At 41.6% G+C, this 17,581-nt stretch overlaps 1 protein-coding gene across 4 annotated transcripts; it reads right to left on the reverse strand.

The window, feature by feature from the left end:
- Window positions 1-268: 268 nt before the first annotated feature.
- PCNX4 (pecanex 4) lies at window positions 269-17,035 on the reverse strand. Of its 4 annotated transcripts, XM_014250015.2 has the most exons (13): window positions 16,261-17,035; window positions 13,756-13,808; window positions 13,429-13,536; window positions 12,400-13,126; window positions 10,584-10,763; window positions 9,981-10,495; window positions 9,038-9,138; window positions 8,768-8,890; window positions 8,193-8,556; window positions 4,822-4,925; window positions 3,354-4,390; window positions 2,675-2,861; window positions 269-2,328 (listed from the first exon to the last, which is right to left on the reverse strand). In XM_014250015.2, the coding sequence occupies exons 4-13, from the start codon at window positions 13,086-13,088 to the stop codon at window positions 2,077-2,079; spliced, it is 3,552 nt and encodes a 1,183-aa protein (XP_014105490.2). In that variant the 5' UTR covers window positions 13,089-13,126; window positions 13,429-13,536; window positions 13,756-13,808; window positions 16,261-17,035; the 3' UTR covers window positions 269-2,076. The 4 variants fall into 4 exon arrangements, with proteins under 4 accessions (XP_014105490.2, XP_014105489.2, XP_014105491.2 ...); XM_014250014.2 differs by lacking the exon at window positions 13,756-13,808; XM_014250016.2 differs by lacking the exon at window positions 13,429-13,536.
- Window positions 17,036-17,581: the final 546 nt, after the last annotated feature.

A 17,581-nucleotide genomic window follows, 5' to 3' on the forward strand; every position in this document is an offset into this window, starting at 1 on the left:
AAGTGAGGTCACTGTGACTCAGGGTCTCAGGGCTGTGACCACCCTGGGCTGTGCCAAGGGGCTCTGTGAGCAGTGAGTGGGGTGTGGGACATGCTGCCTGTGACAGCAGGGGACAGGATCTGGCAGGGCAGCAGAGCCCAGCTCCACATTCCTGTGCTCCAGCAGGAACTGTGCCCGGCGCTAATTGTGCTGCTCCATCTGGTGCCAATCAGGATCTCTGCTGGAACACTGGGCCCAGTTATCAGCAGCTCTCCTCAAGGCTGGGGACCAGATGGAGAGAACCCAGAGAATGGAAGGAAAAAGGATCACAGCTCTCTTCAATTTTTTCTCAACTGGTTTATTTAGTTTAAAAAAGACAAAGGACGAGGGCAGAAATTACAGCCATCTTTGAGTAAGGACTGCTACAAAAAAGATAATTAAATTTTCTGAGACCATACGGAAGACAAGAAGTAAAAGATTTACAATGAGGCAAGGGAGGGTTAATTAGATTTAGGAAATAAGTTCAACTTTTCAGCTGCTGCAAGAGTAGAAAAGAAGTGGAGTGAACTGCTTGAGGAGTTCATGACACTCCTCACATTGGAAGTTTTAAATCAGAGTAAACATTTGCCAGGTCAGTTCCTCGTGAGAGGGAGCTGAAATAGGTGCTCTCTGTAAGTCCCTTCCACATCTCTTCCTTGGCTCTGTATTTCCAGGTGCAGCATGGCACCAACCTGTCTGGAAATCCACTAAACCACTTGCATAGTTTTTAAGAACAATTTCTGACCACTATCAAAAGGAACAGCCAGCAGCCAAGTATTTAGTTCTGTGGCAAATTTCATCTGAGACAAAAGGTCTTAAAGGTAAGAAGTAATAAATGTGCTTGGAATCAGACAAGGCTGGGTGTTCCAAACCAGTACTGCTTCAGTTAGGGAGTAGTTCTGATTTAAACTGGTTCTGTAGGATTAGGAAATACAATTACTTACTCCCTGCTCAGCATTTGCCTGCAGTGTAACCACTGACCTGCTGAGAAAATGCAGTTTTGTGCTAAGACTGGTGGTAGTGAACAGGATAAATGAGCCACTGGAAACTGGACCTGTTTTTAAGGTGACCTGTAACATTACAAACTGGCTGCCTGAGTCTGTTCCAGCCTGTAGTGAGGATAAAAAAACCAAATTACTACTGGCACAAACAGCTGGATTTTCACCACCCCTCCATCATCAAACTCTCACTGCATTTGTGGAAGACTGGTTAGGGAGGTGGACAGAGGTTGCAAGTAACAACATATAGATATACATAATATATATCATATATATGGATACTGGAAGAAGGAGATGAAATTGTACAATTTGTTCTTAAAATTTTCTCTGTCCCCTCATTATATACATTTACTTCTTTCATCAGTAATATCACCCCAGCTATCAATGTGTCAGAGTGCACACTGGTTTATATAAATTCTTTTTACCAAAACAGGTACTTCAGTAAAAATTGTCCCTTACAATTTACTTTAGTTAAAGCAAGGCTGATAACTTACACATAAAGAAGATCAGTGAAAGTCATATAACAAATGCTAGAACTGAACTCAGTCCAATAAAATAAGGCCAGAATAAAAAAAAATTATATAAATAGTTCTATGTACACTTCAGTTGTCAACTCAGAGGCTGACAATATTACAAGGAGCTGTAACCTGACTGGCAGTGCAAGTCACCTGTCCAAGGAAAAAACAAAAAATAAAAAAGTAAAAATAAATCAGAATGCACCAAAAATAGCTAATGATCAGAATTATGTTAGTGATGAGAATGATGATAATGATCAGAATTATGTTGCTCTTCTCTAAACTGGAGAATTTCAGCATGTGGCTCATCAGCCACACAGGCAATGGTGTTTCGTGTTCTGGCAGCCAGAAACCAGCCCCCAACTTCCTTCCTGCTGAAGGTTCTGGCCAGCACCATCTCTGTGCCGAGGACGTGTGCTGGCCTGGCACCGCCACCCTGAGAGCAACACCAGATCTGTAGCGCAGGAGGGAGCATGGACATTTGATTCCCAACGTGCAGAGGGAAAATACAAACCAGTAACAGCCATAATTGAAAAAAGGGCAGCCTAGAAGAGAGGCAGCTGCAGGAGCTGCGAGGAGTACACGGGGTAGCCCAGGGGAGGGTCGGCCGCCTGCACGGTCAGGTTGCGCAGCAGGGCCGGGTGTGCCTGGATGCTGTAGCGCTCCTCGTCATCGTTGGTGGCATAGAGCAGCTCCCAGGACAGGTTGGCCCACTGACCTCTCACAGCTTCAGCGTTGAGCTTTCCCACCTGGACTAACAACTCCTGCAGAGTGAGGACTCGGCCCGTGTAAATTCCCTACAACAACAAACAGATGGAGTTGTCCAGTACATTCTCTGAGAATAGACAAGAGCATTTCAGTTCCAAAGCACTGAGTGAAGCTTTGAGCTACACTCTATGAAAACTTGAAACACAGCGAAGTATAAACCAGTCCCCTCAGTTCAATGCTTCCACTGGAATATAAGCAGGAAATATTGCTGCATCTGAAGAAGAGTGCAGTGGAGTTTCAATAGTAGTGGTGCCAGTTCCTCTTCAATAAAAAACAAGCTTGCAGAGCCTTCATGTTTAAGAACACAATTACAAGGGGTAAAAAAGAACAGTGAAAAAGAAAACCAAACTTTGACCTAGTAATTTTTCTCCTTACCATGCTTGGGTCATGCCCCAGTGAGAACAGGTATGGCTTTTCCTGCAGAACTGCTTGCTGCCACTCCAGGTCTGACACCAGCCCAATGTACCAATCGCTTTCGTATTCCTCCAGGTAACTCACCAGCTCTTCAAAGTTCTCTACTGGGCCCAGGCTGGCTTTGTCCAGCATAAGTTTAAAAGTGTACCTGAAAGATGCAGAACATCACAGAGTCAGTTGTGCAGCACAGACAGGAGGGAGAAAGGCTCTTCAGGCCACAGAGGGTGGAGAGGCTCACCAACTCTGTCAGCTGAGTCACTGCCAGTCAGTCTGGCTACGCTTTTAGCTCACCCACATGTAAACCACATCAGCTTAAACATCTCTCATTCACCTCCAACACTTCCCCACTGCCTGATAACGGATAGTGCCAAATATCTAAATCCAGCACATGTGTTGAGATCTGGGGACAATGAAAATAGGTTGTTTTTCCCCACTTAACACAGCAGATTGGAGGCAGCTGCTGTGGAGAAGAGAAGAAAGAAGAAAACTCCCTACCACAGGCTTCACTGCCTGGACTCACAGGCAGTATCTTTGTAGGAAAAACCTACAAATAAATTTAAACTATATCAGTTTACCAAACATTACTGAAGTGACACTTCACTATATAATTTTTCTAATCTCAGGAATTATTTTCTTTTACCTGAATGCTTTTAATGCCAGCTGGAAGAGCTCTGGTTTGCCTGTTAGCCAGTCCAAGCCAGCAGACCAGGGAATGCCACCAGTGTACGCCCTGAACACGTGGCGAGGGGCAGGCACGGCGTTATCCAGGCCAAACAGACCAAAGCAACACGACAGCACCCCGTGGATGTACAGGTCTTTCAAAGCTTTATCTTTCATAAGGTCTGTGAGTAAACTGGAAGGCTTCTCTTTCAGATGAAAAAAGTCCAGTTGGCTCAAAACAAAGTGGTACCATTCCTCTGGAAACCTCTGCCTCATTTCACTGACTTTGGAAGAAGGCACTGGTGCTGTTCTCCAGTCTTCAGGGATGCTCAGCAGCTCTGAGTAAGAGCAACTAAATTCTACACGAGGTAAAACTTCTGGCTGTTTCCCTCTGTCCACAGCAGGAAGCCCAAACACCACAGCCCTGTTTAATTTATCTTCTGGCGACATTTCTTGTAGGAAATCTTGGCTCTGTGTTTCTACAGACCCTGGAATAGACAGGTGCACTTTTGGTGTCAGTTCCAACTGCCCAAGGTCTTTTCTGTCTCTTGTTCTGCTACTGGGTTCAAAATCAAAAATGTCACTATCATCAGTCCAGTCCTCTGCTGTATCAACGCTAAAGCTGTCTTCTTCCCTCAGAGCTCTGGGTCCTTTCACTGCACTGCTATGCTGATTTTCTGGAAATGATCCTTGTTTGTTCTTGCTGGCACTGCCTGGGCTTTCCCATGTCTTTGATTTTTTATAACAATACTGGACAAGCATCCACACAAGCACTTTAACAAAATCATCTTTCAGGTGCTTTAGATTCTCATGGGAATCAATTATTCCAGATAACACATTCCTGGCATCAGAATACAGCCGCACAGGAACAACAGTACAGGGAGTCAGGATGTGTCCAAAATTGGGATTGGGAGACAGAATCCTTGTGTGCTCCTGATGTTCAAAGGCCATTTCAAAAATTTCATCCACTCTATGAGCTTCAGCAGCATGGCAGGATGTTTCCTGCAGCTCTAGTCCCTAAAGCACACATGAAAACAGCTTCCTGTTAGTCTTCACCAGGATGTAACTTTAAATGCTAGCAAGTTGTTTACTTGTAACAGAACTATTCTGAACAAGATGATTGTCAGTACTTCCACAACTGAATCTACAAATCTATCTAGAGATAACAGCAATAACAAAGCACTCACTCCAATATTAGGTACTGATCAATGTCTTAAATAAATCTTTCCCTGATGCAGATCTTATTAGCTAGCTTACCAAAGATAGTGTGTCACAAGCTAAATGATAAAAAATTTCACATCTGCTACTCATGTAAATGAGTAGACTAATTAGTATAACATGCATCTTAGAAAATTAAATGTAAATCAGTTATACTGCTGAAATGTTACACAGCAAAATGTTTCCATGATTTCCAAACACCAACATCTCAATGCTCAGCATGCAATTACCTTAATGTTAACACCACAGTATGTGAAGCCTTTTTCCAGCACCAATATCCACATCAGCCTGTCCTGAAAGCGGCACAAGTAATGTGACCCAGGCAGAGAGAGACCTAGGCACAAAAACCAAAAAAAATTACAAAAACTACCTATTACCTTTTTTTTACATGCTGATGAAAGGATTCAACAGCAAACACAAAATATTTCTGCATCAACATCACAATCAGTTAACACTGGCTAACTAGCACCTTGGAATCTTGAAGAAACTGGCTGAAATTGCAGCTTTGAAAAAGCTGTGGAAAGCTGGGAAAACTCACACAAGTGCAGGACTACATTATTCACACCAGACCAGGTGTGAACAACTCCACCTTCAATTCCCTTTGCAGAGAGGACTTTCATGATTAAAGATCATTTCTGGCTGCATTTCCAACCACACAGTTCCCACTGATGTTCTCTGGAGACCTAAAATCCTTTTTACTGAGAATACATTCAAGAATCATGATACAGCACAGGAGTTTCCCAACGGCCCAATTTGCTGTGGGGTTTTTATTTGTTATCAGAGAAATAAAAATATAACTGAACTGTAATTTGAAAATCAGATCCCGAGCAGCAGCAAATAAGTACTCAAAAAAACCACCAAAAAACCAACCCACTTTTTCTCTTTTTTACCTATGTCATAAAAAGAGCAATGCCAAATTTCCAAAGAACTGGTGGTTATACTGTATTTGAAATATAATCTAATGTCAATCCTCCTAACACAACGGTTCTATTCTTAAGCACGACATTTGCTGGCAGCTTATGACCTGCTTCTGCTGTCATTCATGTCTGGTGACCACTCACTTGCAGAGAATTTTAGTTTTAAAATGTTGTAAGATGAAATCAGTGAAACCAACCATTAAGCTGTAGTTAAAATTTAAGTAACCTTTTCTATCCCACTGAGCTAATGAAGTGCATTTTCTTGCTAACATTTTACAAAGATTTTAATTCCTTTCTTGCTAGCTGTTAAAGCTACTAAAACTCCTTTACACAGAAAAAACTATGGGTTTAAATTAGTGACACATAAACTGGTACCACTTCCTTTTGAATTCATCTGAGAACACCACAGTTTTTCTTGCTTCAAGACGTTCGTTCACAGATTTTCCCATTAAAGAAGAGACTTTTTGCCCCTCAAGACTAGTGTTTTAAATTATTTATTCTGAGGCATACATGCCACTGCAATCATGATGGGAATGGGGAAAAAAACCCTATTGAAATATGTATATATATAAAATAGATAGATATGAGAGATAAATAACATATATATGACAGATATCTGTTCTAATAATAAATGTATCTATGGTATGTATAAAATATAGGTGGACTAATGCAGTAGACAAACTGAAGTATTCCTCTTTAGAGAAAAAAGACTTCCTAGTTGTTGGAGTCTGGAATACAGAGTGTGTACCCTTGTTTCTGATACTTAGTTATAAGATCTAGAAAAACACTGAATTTCATATAATATGAAATTCATGAGCATGTTTTCATGGTGATACATGAAAACAAATGTTAAAGTTAGATGAAAAAAGCTAAAAATGTAAGTGTGTAGATTAGAAAGTTTTTTAAATCACTGGGTGAAAAAGTTAGTTTAGAGAATAGGAGACAAGATGGAGGATTTAGGGTGTTGTCCCTTGTCCCTTCTTCTTTCTTCTTCATGTTCTTCTCCTAGAGGTTTTTGGGTAATAGTAAGTGATTGGATAGAGAATGCCGCAGTGCATCACAGAGGTGATGGGTCATTGGGTCATTAAGAAAAATAATATACGTGTCTATTGTTAATTGGGTAAAAATAGGTATAAAGATAAAAGAACTGTGTAGTTCGGGGCCATTTTGTGCATCAGACACGAAGTGAGCCACAAGGCCTTGTTTGTACCATCAGAAGAAAGAAATGTGCCAGATGGCAAAGATTAACCTTGTAACCAGCCTGGAGAGATCTGTCAAGTTTTGTGATCACCTGTTAATAAACACGAGAAACAAGATTCTAACGAGCTCGGGAGTTTTCTTCTAATAATAAGGACTGAGATAAATGGGACTTCCCACGAGGGAGGATCCCAGAGGAATTCAGCCCAAAGGAGGCTGAGAGACTAGGGAAAAGTTATATCCACAGAGAATCGAGCCCAAAGGAGGCAAGGAGAGAGAAATTACACTAGTTTTATTTAGTACCTCTCTAACCAGTGATGAAAGCGCAGCACATGTTTCCTAGTAAAGCACCTGGATATATTTTTCAGAAGAGCATGATTAAGGTTAACTTCCACTGCCTTCAAATATTAGGCCACTTTTTCCAGCCATAAGCCATTTTCTAAGAGGCTTATGTAAATATTTGCCTCTTGTCTAAGGGCTACAATCTTTTGATTATTTGGGTTACACAAAGGCTGTTTCTCAAGAAAATGACCTTGCAATTTTAAAACAGTTACTCTGTCTCCAGCTGGGAAAAAGACTGGGCATTTCTTCACCTCTGTCTCTGTAATTCTGTGATAACCCCATCATGATGCCTTTCACAGGCTGTCAACCCACAAGTGCTGCTACAATCCTACCCCGACTCCCTGCACAAGATATGACATTAAATCTTATCAATAGGTTTGTTCTCAGCTGTTTACTGTTACTTAGGCTACGTCATGTATTTCACAAACATCCAGTCAATATTCACCATAACCAATTAACACAGCCTAATTAGCAAAGTCACCTTCTGGATGCTGAGTAATGGGATTGATGCAGAGACAGACCTACAGAGAGCAGTCTGACACATGTCCTTCTTTATGTCTGAAAGAACCCAATTTACTGTCTCCACTTAGGTGGGATCAATGCATTCCATTCTTTTTGTTCAGTATAGAAAGATTAGTATTGATACTGTTTCATCACCATTTACTATCACCTTAAAGGTAACAAAACAGTTACTTTTTTACAGGATTGTAACAAGTAGACATCCCAGAATCATCAGCTGGAAAAGATCTACTAGATCATCAAGCCCAGTTTTTGACAATATCACCATGTCCGTGAAACCATATCACAAACTGCTACAACTTCTTGTTCCTTGAATGTTCCCAGGGATGATGACTCCACCACTTCCCTGGGGAACCCATTCCAATGCTTAACCCTCCGTTCCATGAAAAACTATTTCCCAATATCCAACCTGAACCTACCCTGGTGCAACTTGTGGCTGTTCCCCTTTGTCCTATCACTGGTTGTACAAGGACAAAAGCAACCCCTTTTTCCCCGAGCAATCTGAGTATCAGATTAAACCCACACTGTGAAACGTGGTTTTCAAGCACAGATTCTCCTGTTCTCCAGCAAAACCATGTTTCCTGAAGTATTTGGCTGCAATATTTTAGAGCGCTGTCCATACATACCCAGGCCGCCGGCCGCCAGCGCGGACTGCAGCGCTGCGGCCAGGCTGGGCACCAGCTGCTGGTAGTACACGGTGTCGGAGCACACGCAGGCGCTGCCGCCCACGGGGCCCGGCCAGCTCCGCAGCGGCCGGGGGAAGCCCACCAGGAACACAGGCAGGGTGAAGAGCGGCAGCAGGGGTGAGGAAAGCAGCGCCGAGATGGCCACCAGAGCCAGCAGGACGGGGAAGAAGGCGACATTGAGCGTGATCAGGGTGGCGCTGGATCTGCGGCGCTGCTTCTTCTCTGTCCACGACGTCAGGAGGATGGCGATGGCGAAGTGCAGCTTGGAGAGGAACTGGAACAGCCGATCCCGCAGGAGACCAACCTGGCACACGGGCAGGAAGCACGAGGTTTGTAGCCTGTAGCACAGCACAGCTACAGTAATTTGAAGACAGTAACTATTGGTGGTAGAATATATTTTAGCATTTTAGCTTCTATCTGCCTAGCCCTAGGCTCTCTAATTCTCCAGTAGGAGAGGGCAAGGAAACAGACTTCAGGTGACAACTATCTGCTTAATTTTACATTATGACCATTACCAGCAAGAGTTTGATTCCTGTGTCAAGGCTCCTGTTCCACCAGAGGTCTGGATTAAATACCAACATTTGCGCTGCTGACACAACCACCATGTCTAGTAAGGCATTTTCTGTATTCTGCCAGACCTAAAATAGAGATATGTTAGAATACATTAAAAAAATATAACTATTTATTTCTGCTTTCATGACCTGGAATATTTCTTCCAGGTCACCTAGGTTCTCAAATCACGTAGAAGAGCATTTCTAAGGCTAACGTATTTAAATTCAAATTACCATCCTAAATATCCTTGTGAATCCAATGGAAACAGACACAGAGTGCAGGTTTTGTAGCGAATGGTCAAGTGACAGGAATGCTATCATAGCAAACGGAGACACTGCAATTGAAATAGAAGAATCATTGATTTCCTTCTAAAAACAACAAAAGTCAACAGAGGTAAGCAGTCTTACTGCAAGATGGAAATCCTAGCATAAAAAGAGAAACCTTCCCTTCATCATCACAAACTCCTTTCTATTACACTCCCACGATATTGAACAATTTATTTGCATTAATGGCCCAGGACAACAGACATTTACATAAATGCTTAGTTCTTACTTGCTATTAGTTCTTTTGTCCTTTATTTGTTTCTCCAAGAGAATACTCAAATAAGTAAAACTAAACATGGAATAGCAGTCATCAATCTACCTTCCCAAACAAATGCTTCTTTATGAAATGTAATAATTTAAATAAATAATTTAAATAATTGATTAATTTAAATAATTTATATTTTTATTTCCTCAAAATAGATGCATTTGTCTCTAACCTACCAGAAAGGAGGCTCTTCCCTTTACTAGCAAGCTCTAAGAACCAAATATTTAGTCAGCTTGAAGACTTTTGACTCATTTTGTTTCCAAGCACATCTTTTCAAAAGTGGGTACTGCAGTTGTAACTAAAATCCTTTAAAAGGCCCTGCTTTTTCAGCTGGACTTTTAAAAGGCTCATTTTTTTAGGATCACCCCTATAAAAAAAATAAATAAGATCACTTTCAAATTTAATCACTTTCAAATATGCTGGACCAGTAACTTTGACCTCAAGGCACAATTTAATAAGACATCAAGTACTTCCAGCCACTTGGTCTCCCTTGGTTCATTCACAGAATCTTGCACATACAGCAATTCTAGAGTTTCAATCTCCCTACAAGCATAATCTAACAAACAACAGACAGTGGTGTATTCCTACCTAGTGTTAGTAAAATCCTCCTGACAACACCAACTTTCATTAGCCTTCTTTGCTTCTCCATGAACACAGCCACAGTCCTGACATCCTTTGGGTAAAAGGGGTTTCGGAAGACTCCAAACAAGTACACTCTCTGAATCTCTCTAAGAATCCACATAATTGCAAATAATAGGATCAGAATATAACTTGCTATGGCCTGGGGACTGGCTTGGGAAAGCGATGAGGAGCCTGCAAATTGATGGAGCAGGCTCACTTCTGTGAGAGCAAATGTCAACACAGTCACATAGAAAATAAATTCCCGCCACCCCAATTGTATTCTAAGACCTCTGTGCGTATTTTTGGATTTGTTGGAGGCTAAATGGCTGATCATGGTGTGTTTGAAGGCAAACGCAATCTCGCTTAGGTTAAGACTCAGTATGAACCCAAATCCAGTCATGAAGAGAATCACACCGAGGGGGCTGGGAATGAAATACGATGCTATTGCTGTTCCAGCAGAAATGAGAAACATTACTAACAACCTGTGAAGGAGAAAATAAAGAAGATTTGCTTGAAAAGAAAAAGGTTATAAACAATACTGATATATTTTACAGTTGTATAAACATTTACTTTGTGTTACTTGACATAGGTGAACCTCCTAGTCCAAACTCCAACAGTTGTTCCATTCCCCAGAGAAAAAGTGCATCAAGCGGGGGCAGAATTCCCATTGCCCATAAGAATGGCAGAAAAAGAAACAGGATGTGCAAAATCTGGTTTGTCTGTTCTAGAATGGGCGCGTTGACAGCAAACCTGGATAAAAGAAGAAATGGATTTGACTTCTGTGAAGGGAAAAATTAAACAGGATGACTTCCTGTTTAATTACTACAGCAAATCCCAAAGTAAAAACATTACACGTTCACGCTATAAAACCTAATGAGTATCTGTTAAAAGGAAAATTAAGCACATATATTTATGCTTGGGACAATAACACATTAATTTGAACACCAGAGCACAGACAAAATTTTAATTTAAAAGATTTGAAGCCTTCAGAAGAATACAGTGATGCAATTATCCTGATTATTTTTGTTACTGTTGTGATAACACACTGAAAACCCACTTGTGCAAAAAAGAAAGGTCCACAGGCTCCAAGGCCTCAAGTGTTAAACAAAAAAATTGTAAAGTATTTTTTTCAGAAACACAAAAGCAAATTTTTATGCAATTTCAAGGCCCAAGCTCTAAGCTTTAACACTGGAAGAACTGGCATGTTGCCTGTACACCTACAGATAAGATTGTGTATTCCTAGAGAGAGTTTATTTCTACATAAAAGTGTCAATATCTTCCTGCAGAAACACAAAGATCAGTATGAGAAATTTAGCATAAATTCTAACCCATATGTAGTTCACCAGTTAAAGGTGGTAGACTGCCAAGATACTTGGTTTCCCTCTACTTATTAAAAAGTAAGCAAGCCTCAGAGGAATTTTATCAGGAATTTTGACAATGTCTTAACCTTCTCCTAGGAAATAGAATAGTTCTGAATTTGGAGTCCAAGATCATATGCCTAATTCTTATACCTCACCTGAAGTGGCAGTTAGGGTAAATCATTAACAAAGACATCTCACAGTGCAAAATTCAAACATTGTTTTTTTCATGTATCTGAAGCACCCCAACCATAAATATGTACATGTGACAAAGTGCTATAAATATCACCTGATAGGGAGAAAAGGATGCAGAGAGCAAATCTAAAAGCATCTTGTTTTAGGAGCCTGATACTACAAATATCCCAGCTAAGACACTCTTCTGAAAAACAAAAATGTGACTCTTCAAATTTGTAGACTGACACAGCTCTTTTGTATTGCAAAAACATTTAAAAATCCAAGTTCAAAATCTGTATAACAGAGCCACAGCAATATTCCCATTTGCATATCTAGTCATTAAAACCAAATTCAGAGGTGGGGTTTGGTTGGTTGGTTTGTTTGTTCTTGCCTGTTGTATAAAAGCCTCTGCTATCACTTTACAGAGCTTAAATTAGAAAGTATTCCAGGATGAAATCTGGACACAAATCCAGTAATCCTGAAGCTTGCAGTGTTTAGATATATGATTCCAGGTCAGGAACATGTGTTTTCAAAACACATCCTTTAAAGGATATAGATGCAAATGCTTCAATACAAAAATATGAAAAATGACGTGGTAGAAGTTTTACCTATCTCTTACTTACAAACTGCTCTTCCTAGTTTACATGGAATGCTATAAAAATTTAAGAACCTTTTCATACACAGCATAGAACCTCAGTTTTTAGCATATATGCATCAATCTTCTTTCTTTGAAGTTACTATAGTTGATTAGAATCTCAAGATAAATTTTCCTTGAATGAATAATTTAACCTTTCCCATCAAAAATACACAGAGTAACCATCACTTAAAGTGGCTAAATGCGTTATTACGTTTACCTGTGTGCAAGATCCACTGCAATGAAGACAAAAATGTAGAAAGGTCTCATCAGAGCAGTGATTTCATAAGTATCCAGTGCTTGGAAAGTGGCTGTTTCGGTGGCTGTGTTTACGATTAATGAATACTCTCCTATGCATATGGTCACCCATCCAAGCACAAAGATCACAACAGTTCCTCCAATGTTGCTATATAACAAGGTTATTCTGTTTGGCAGCAAATACCAAGTTCCCAGCCCACACAACACCCCTGCCAGAAGGGAATGGAATACGGTGTTGATTATGTACTTCTTGCCAGGAATAATAAATTTTACTGTCTCTGAACCTACACAGCTGGAAAATTCAAACTCATCTTCATCTGTCAGGGTATTCTGAATTTGCATTCTTTCCACTGTCACTGTTTTCTGCTTTGCATAGAGGTTTGTCATTTGAAGAGCAAGTGCAGTAACAAACATGAGTCCTCCTGACAGCGCAGCAGTGCAGAAGTCCTTCATCACTCCCAACTGGTACAGGAGTGTTCCCACTCCTCCCCAAAGCCATGGTGTCAGGAAAAGGATGATCTGGTTCACATAGATGTAAGGAGGGGCACAGTAGCCTAATTTGAACCGGGGACCTCCCAGCACAGTCTGAGGGAAGCGCTTCAAGAAGAACTCCTGTTTGTAGTCATTGAGCAGGGGTACATCTGGCCCCATCCTCGTGGCTCAGGAATGCTGGCTGGGGATCATCTTTCCTGTGAGAGAGCAGAAAGGAATACACGGACACATTACTGATTCTGGAACTCAGAACCCAGGGAATTCCTGTGTCGTCTTTTTATTTACCAAGTACAGTGGAATTTTGACATGTTGCTGTTTAGAATTTCCCAGAATACAACTATTAAGCAAACATCTATTTTAAAATGTGAACACACTCTTTCATATGAAGGCTGCAAATAAAAATATATAACCTATTCTTGGGAGATGATAAAACCATCTCCCCATCAGAATATCTTCCTAAAACTGACATTCTTCCCACCCAACCTGATTCCAATCTCACCTTGCCTCAGACCTCCAGTACCAAATCCCGTTAAGGATCTCTGTATCTTGTGTCTGTGATTTCAGTGAACAGCCACACAAGTGCAGGGACACAAGTACACAGAGGGCCCTGTGAAAAATCAAAGCTTTATGGAATAAAGCTTTTTCTACATAAATATGATAAAGAATGTAAGTAGAAGTATTACAAATTGTTTTCCACATCAGCACTGTTACTGTCCTCCCTACACAGCCCAGCCACAGGACAGGATCTCACTATAACGTAAAATAAAGAGTCCACTTTCTGCTTCCTAAAACATAAAACAAACAAACAAACAAACAAACACAATACTTGTGAGTTGTAGCAGAATCAGCATATATTCTTCTTTGTGCCAATGGAAAAAGCTGAAAGAAAGGAAAAAAAGATACCTGTAGACATTTACAATCACCCATCAAATAGAAATAGGTTTGAATACTCATTTAGAGGATCAGGCAGTGTAGAAACAATGAATACAAGGTGGTAACTATGATTTTCAAATATATAAAACTAATCATGAAAGCAAGAATCTATGAGTGACAAGCAGAAATACTCAAGCTAAGTAATAGGGTGAAAAAAACAGCACAAAAAAGCAGTGCCAATGTCATTAATAATAATCCTAAAAAAGAGATGGTGTGCATTAGGAGATGTGGAAGGACTGAAATTCTGCCTTTCTTCCACTGGACCCATACAATCTGATGAATACCCATTGCCATCCCTGGTGAGACATTAAAAATTAAACATTTGGCTGCCACAGAGTCCTCAAACTACTGTGATCCCCTTTTTTCTACAATACCAAACATTTCTGAGCCCTTCTGAGAACAATTCACCCCATTTATTTAAACAGGTATCAGTCACTGGAGTGTTGATAGATGCTGGTCACTATGGAATGAAGTTGGAAACAGTGCAAATGAGATTTTATGCATTATTGTGACTGAAAATTTGCATTCTGCATTCACTAAGTCAATACACTCCTCCATGGAAAGGAGAAACCCACAGGCTCTGTAACTACTCTTTATGTAAGCTGTGGATTTTTTTTTCTTTTAATAAAATATTGAAAACACAGGTTTTTTGGTCATACTATTTCAAGCCACTAAATATTTCTTAAAAATAAGGAGAAGGCAGCAGTCAGTTCCACTGGAACTAATGGAAAAGACACATGTTGACAATGGAGAGGGGAATTCATCCCAGACAGCTCAGGAATTTGAAAATGTAACTGTGACACACCCAACTAAAAACAAATTTCAAATGTAATTATAAAATATCACAATTCAGCCAATCTTCTTTAGAAAAATAAGCACTGTTTAGAGCGTACATGGGCGTGGAACTAAAGTTGCTGGGATAGTTACATGCGGTAGAAGATTTATAGGCATGGAAATGACAGAAGCCTGAGTTTAAAAAGAAAACATAGAACCAATAGGTGCAGAGTTTTCCTTGAAAAACAATTTTTGGGCAGCTGTGTTTTTCTGCTCTGAGAAGCGCTATTTTTGTTTCAAGTTCTAATCTGCATTTGTGTTTGTCAGTTTATATTGCTAACCAAATGTTAACAAAACATTCCTCTTACAGTTTCTGTGTAAACAATAGGCATCTTTGTGTGAGACACAAGAATCTATGTACATAAACAATATAGTTCCACTTGGCTCTGCGCCAAAATGAGCCATAAAAAGAGGTGAATTTATTTGCTGAAGTTCACTAACTACAGAAACTCTTCCCTCTGCTGTTCTCCTGGCTTCCAACTAGTCAGGTAGCACATCAGGACTTCAAAGAGGGACTCATCCATGTCTTATTGCAGTGCAAAGCCCTAGCAACAAGGCTCCACACATTTGTGAGTGTTTACAGGACCTGGCTTCCAATACACATTCCTGACATACAGGTCTGGCCCCACTTTGACAACTTGCTTGGATACCCAAACAACCCCTAGCACAACAGTCTGTCATCACCGGGGGGATCTGTGCCACTTGGATACTATCAAAGCAAGGATGGAAAATGGGCTCTAACACCATCAAGTCACTTCACAAGTTTTCCCTGCAGTAACCTCGTTTGTTACAAAGGGAAACAAAGCAAACCTTGCCAAAAATTCAGTCAGGAGGACACGAATTTTCGTCTAAATGAACACCAACCTTCATATGGCCTGATGTAGGATCAGCTGAATTCGGTTTGCTTTTATTTATAGCAGATAACAAGAGTATGTGTACAGCTGTCTGCCACCTAAGCAGCTGAAACACATAGGGCTTAAAAATCCTTACCTCGGTGATCTTACAGGTGCTTTCAGAGAGGATAAGGAAGGGTTACAAACCACTTGCTAGCCAAGCTGGAGGAACAGGTGGGAGGTGAATGGGAGGCTGTGGCATCCCCTGTCCCACCAAATCCAGATGCACCCCTGCCCAGCTGTGTGCCCGCACAGCTGGTTAAAGATTTCCTGGACGAACATCCATGGCTAAAGACCCCACGGTGCTGCAGGCCAGCTTCCAGCCAGGAACAGGCTGGGAGCCCTTGCTCAGCAGTGTTGACTTCATTCCCCAGCTAGACCAGGGTCACAGCGTTTTAGGACAACGCACCCCATCCAGTTAGGGGATGAGCATCCTGGCATCGCTTTTGGGAAGGGTCGCCGGCCGCCTCCTCCGAGGCACCTCTGCTCCTGATCAGAGGGGCTCCCACCTGGGCCTGCACGCTTCCCACCCACCCACGAACCTCCCCTCACCTCTTCTAAATAAAAACACCCATCACCAAGCGACTACCAAAACCACCTCTGCAGTCTCCGGAGGGGAAGGGCCGGGGGGCAAACCCGCGGCAAGGAGCCTCGGCGGGGATTGCACCTACCTGTGGCCCGGGCTCGGAGCGGGGCAGGGGCCGGCAGGGCACGGGGCCGAGCCGGCGCTGGAGAAGGAGAAGGAGGAGGATGGCGGAGCGCTCCGTTCTCTGCCCGCCCCTTTTTCCCGCCCCTCAGCCGCCGCCGCCATTTTGGCCGCCTGAGGCGGGCGCTGGGGACGCGCTGCCTGCGGGAAATGGCTCCGGCGGGCCCGCGGCTGCTCCGGCGCCTCCTCGGCGGGCTCGGTACCGGAGCGCTGAGGGACTGTGGTGCTCCCTCTCCCTCACGGCGGCCAGGCCGCCGCAGCATCCCAGAGTCGATCCGGATGGAAAAGACCGCTGGCATCATCGGGTCCAGCCCATGGCCGAACACACCGTGCCAGCCCGGCCGTGGCGCTGAGTGCCCAGCCGGTCTTTAACACCTCCAGTGGTCAGGACTGCACGGCTTCCCTGGACAGCCCATTCCAATGGCTAATCATCCTTCCTGGAAGAAATTCTTCTAATGTCCGATTTACCTCCCCTGGTGCATCTTCAGACTCTCATCCTGAAGCTGATCTCGACCCCACCTGTCAGGAGTTGTAGAGAGCAAGAATATCCCCAAAAGCTCCCTTAATCTTGAATATTAAAGACCTTTATGTTTAACTAATTCAAGACACGAACACTGGTTAGCCTCAGGTAGAACCAAATGCAATCTGTTTACTTCTAGGTTAAGTCAAATTGAGCATTCAGTGGGAAACAAATTCAAATCCAAATACTGCAGTACTATTTACCACTTCAAATTACACCCGTTAAACATTGAGAATATTTAACAGAGTTAACACGCATAATATAATTTATATCTCATAATACTAAAACGTATAATTCAGTGTATTAACACTAATACCTGTTAGAACAAGTAAATAGTTGGCAATCACCATGTAAATAGAAACAGTTATATCCGTTTTAAGCCAAATACCTAATTTAACACACAAGCATGTGCTTGGAATTTTAGACAGACAAAGGATTGATTGTAAGCAGTTCTTATCAGAAGCATCATAATCTTTTTGTAGGTCTGTTAATCTTTATTCTTCAGAGATAATAAAAAGGCAGTTGGATTGGGGAATCCAGTGTAAAGCTTTGGAAACACCACCAGAGGAAAATGACCCTTTGTCTTAATTTAATTTCTTTTAAATGTAGTTCAGTGGCACAGATGATTCCAGCCTCTTGGATAATAAATTTTTAAAAAATATATTTTTTTCACTATCCTTGATCTAATATTTTTTCACCCTCTCTTTCAAACGTATCTGTTGCAATCCTATTAAAATTATGTCTCATAGGCATTCCAAGGTAAATA

The sequence above is a fragment of the Pseudopodoces humilis genome, chromosome 7 (genome assembly GCF_049639895.1).
Source record: "Pseudopodoces humilis isolate 2021_Gansu_Grassland_sample_001 chromosome 7, ASM4963989v1, whole genome shotgun sequence".
NCBI classification, from domain to species: domain Eukaryota; kingdom Metazoa; phylum Chordata; class Aves; order Passeriformes; family Paridae; genus Pseudopodoces; species Pseudopodoces humilis.

Bases quoted from the DNA above. Each gene is read 5' to 3' on its own strand.
- PCNX4 (XM_005520039.3), bottom strand. From the start codon at position 13,088: ATGGGGCCAGATGTACCCCTGCTCAATGACTACAAACAGGAGTTCTTC. The intron at 10,764-12,399 runs GTAAACGTAATA...TCTTTTATCCAG, and splicing joins GCAGTGGATCTTGCACACAG to GTTTGCTGTCAACGCGCCCA. The intron at 8,891-9,037 runs GTAATTTGAATT...TCTCTATTTTAG, and splicing joins TCACAAGGATATTTAGGATG to GTCTGGCAGAATACAGAAAA.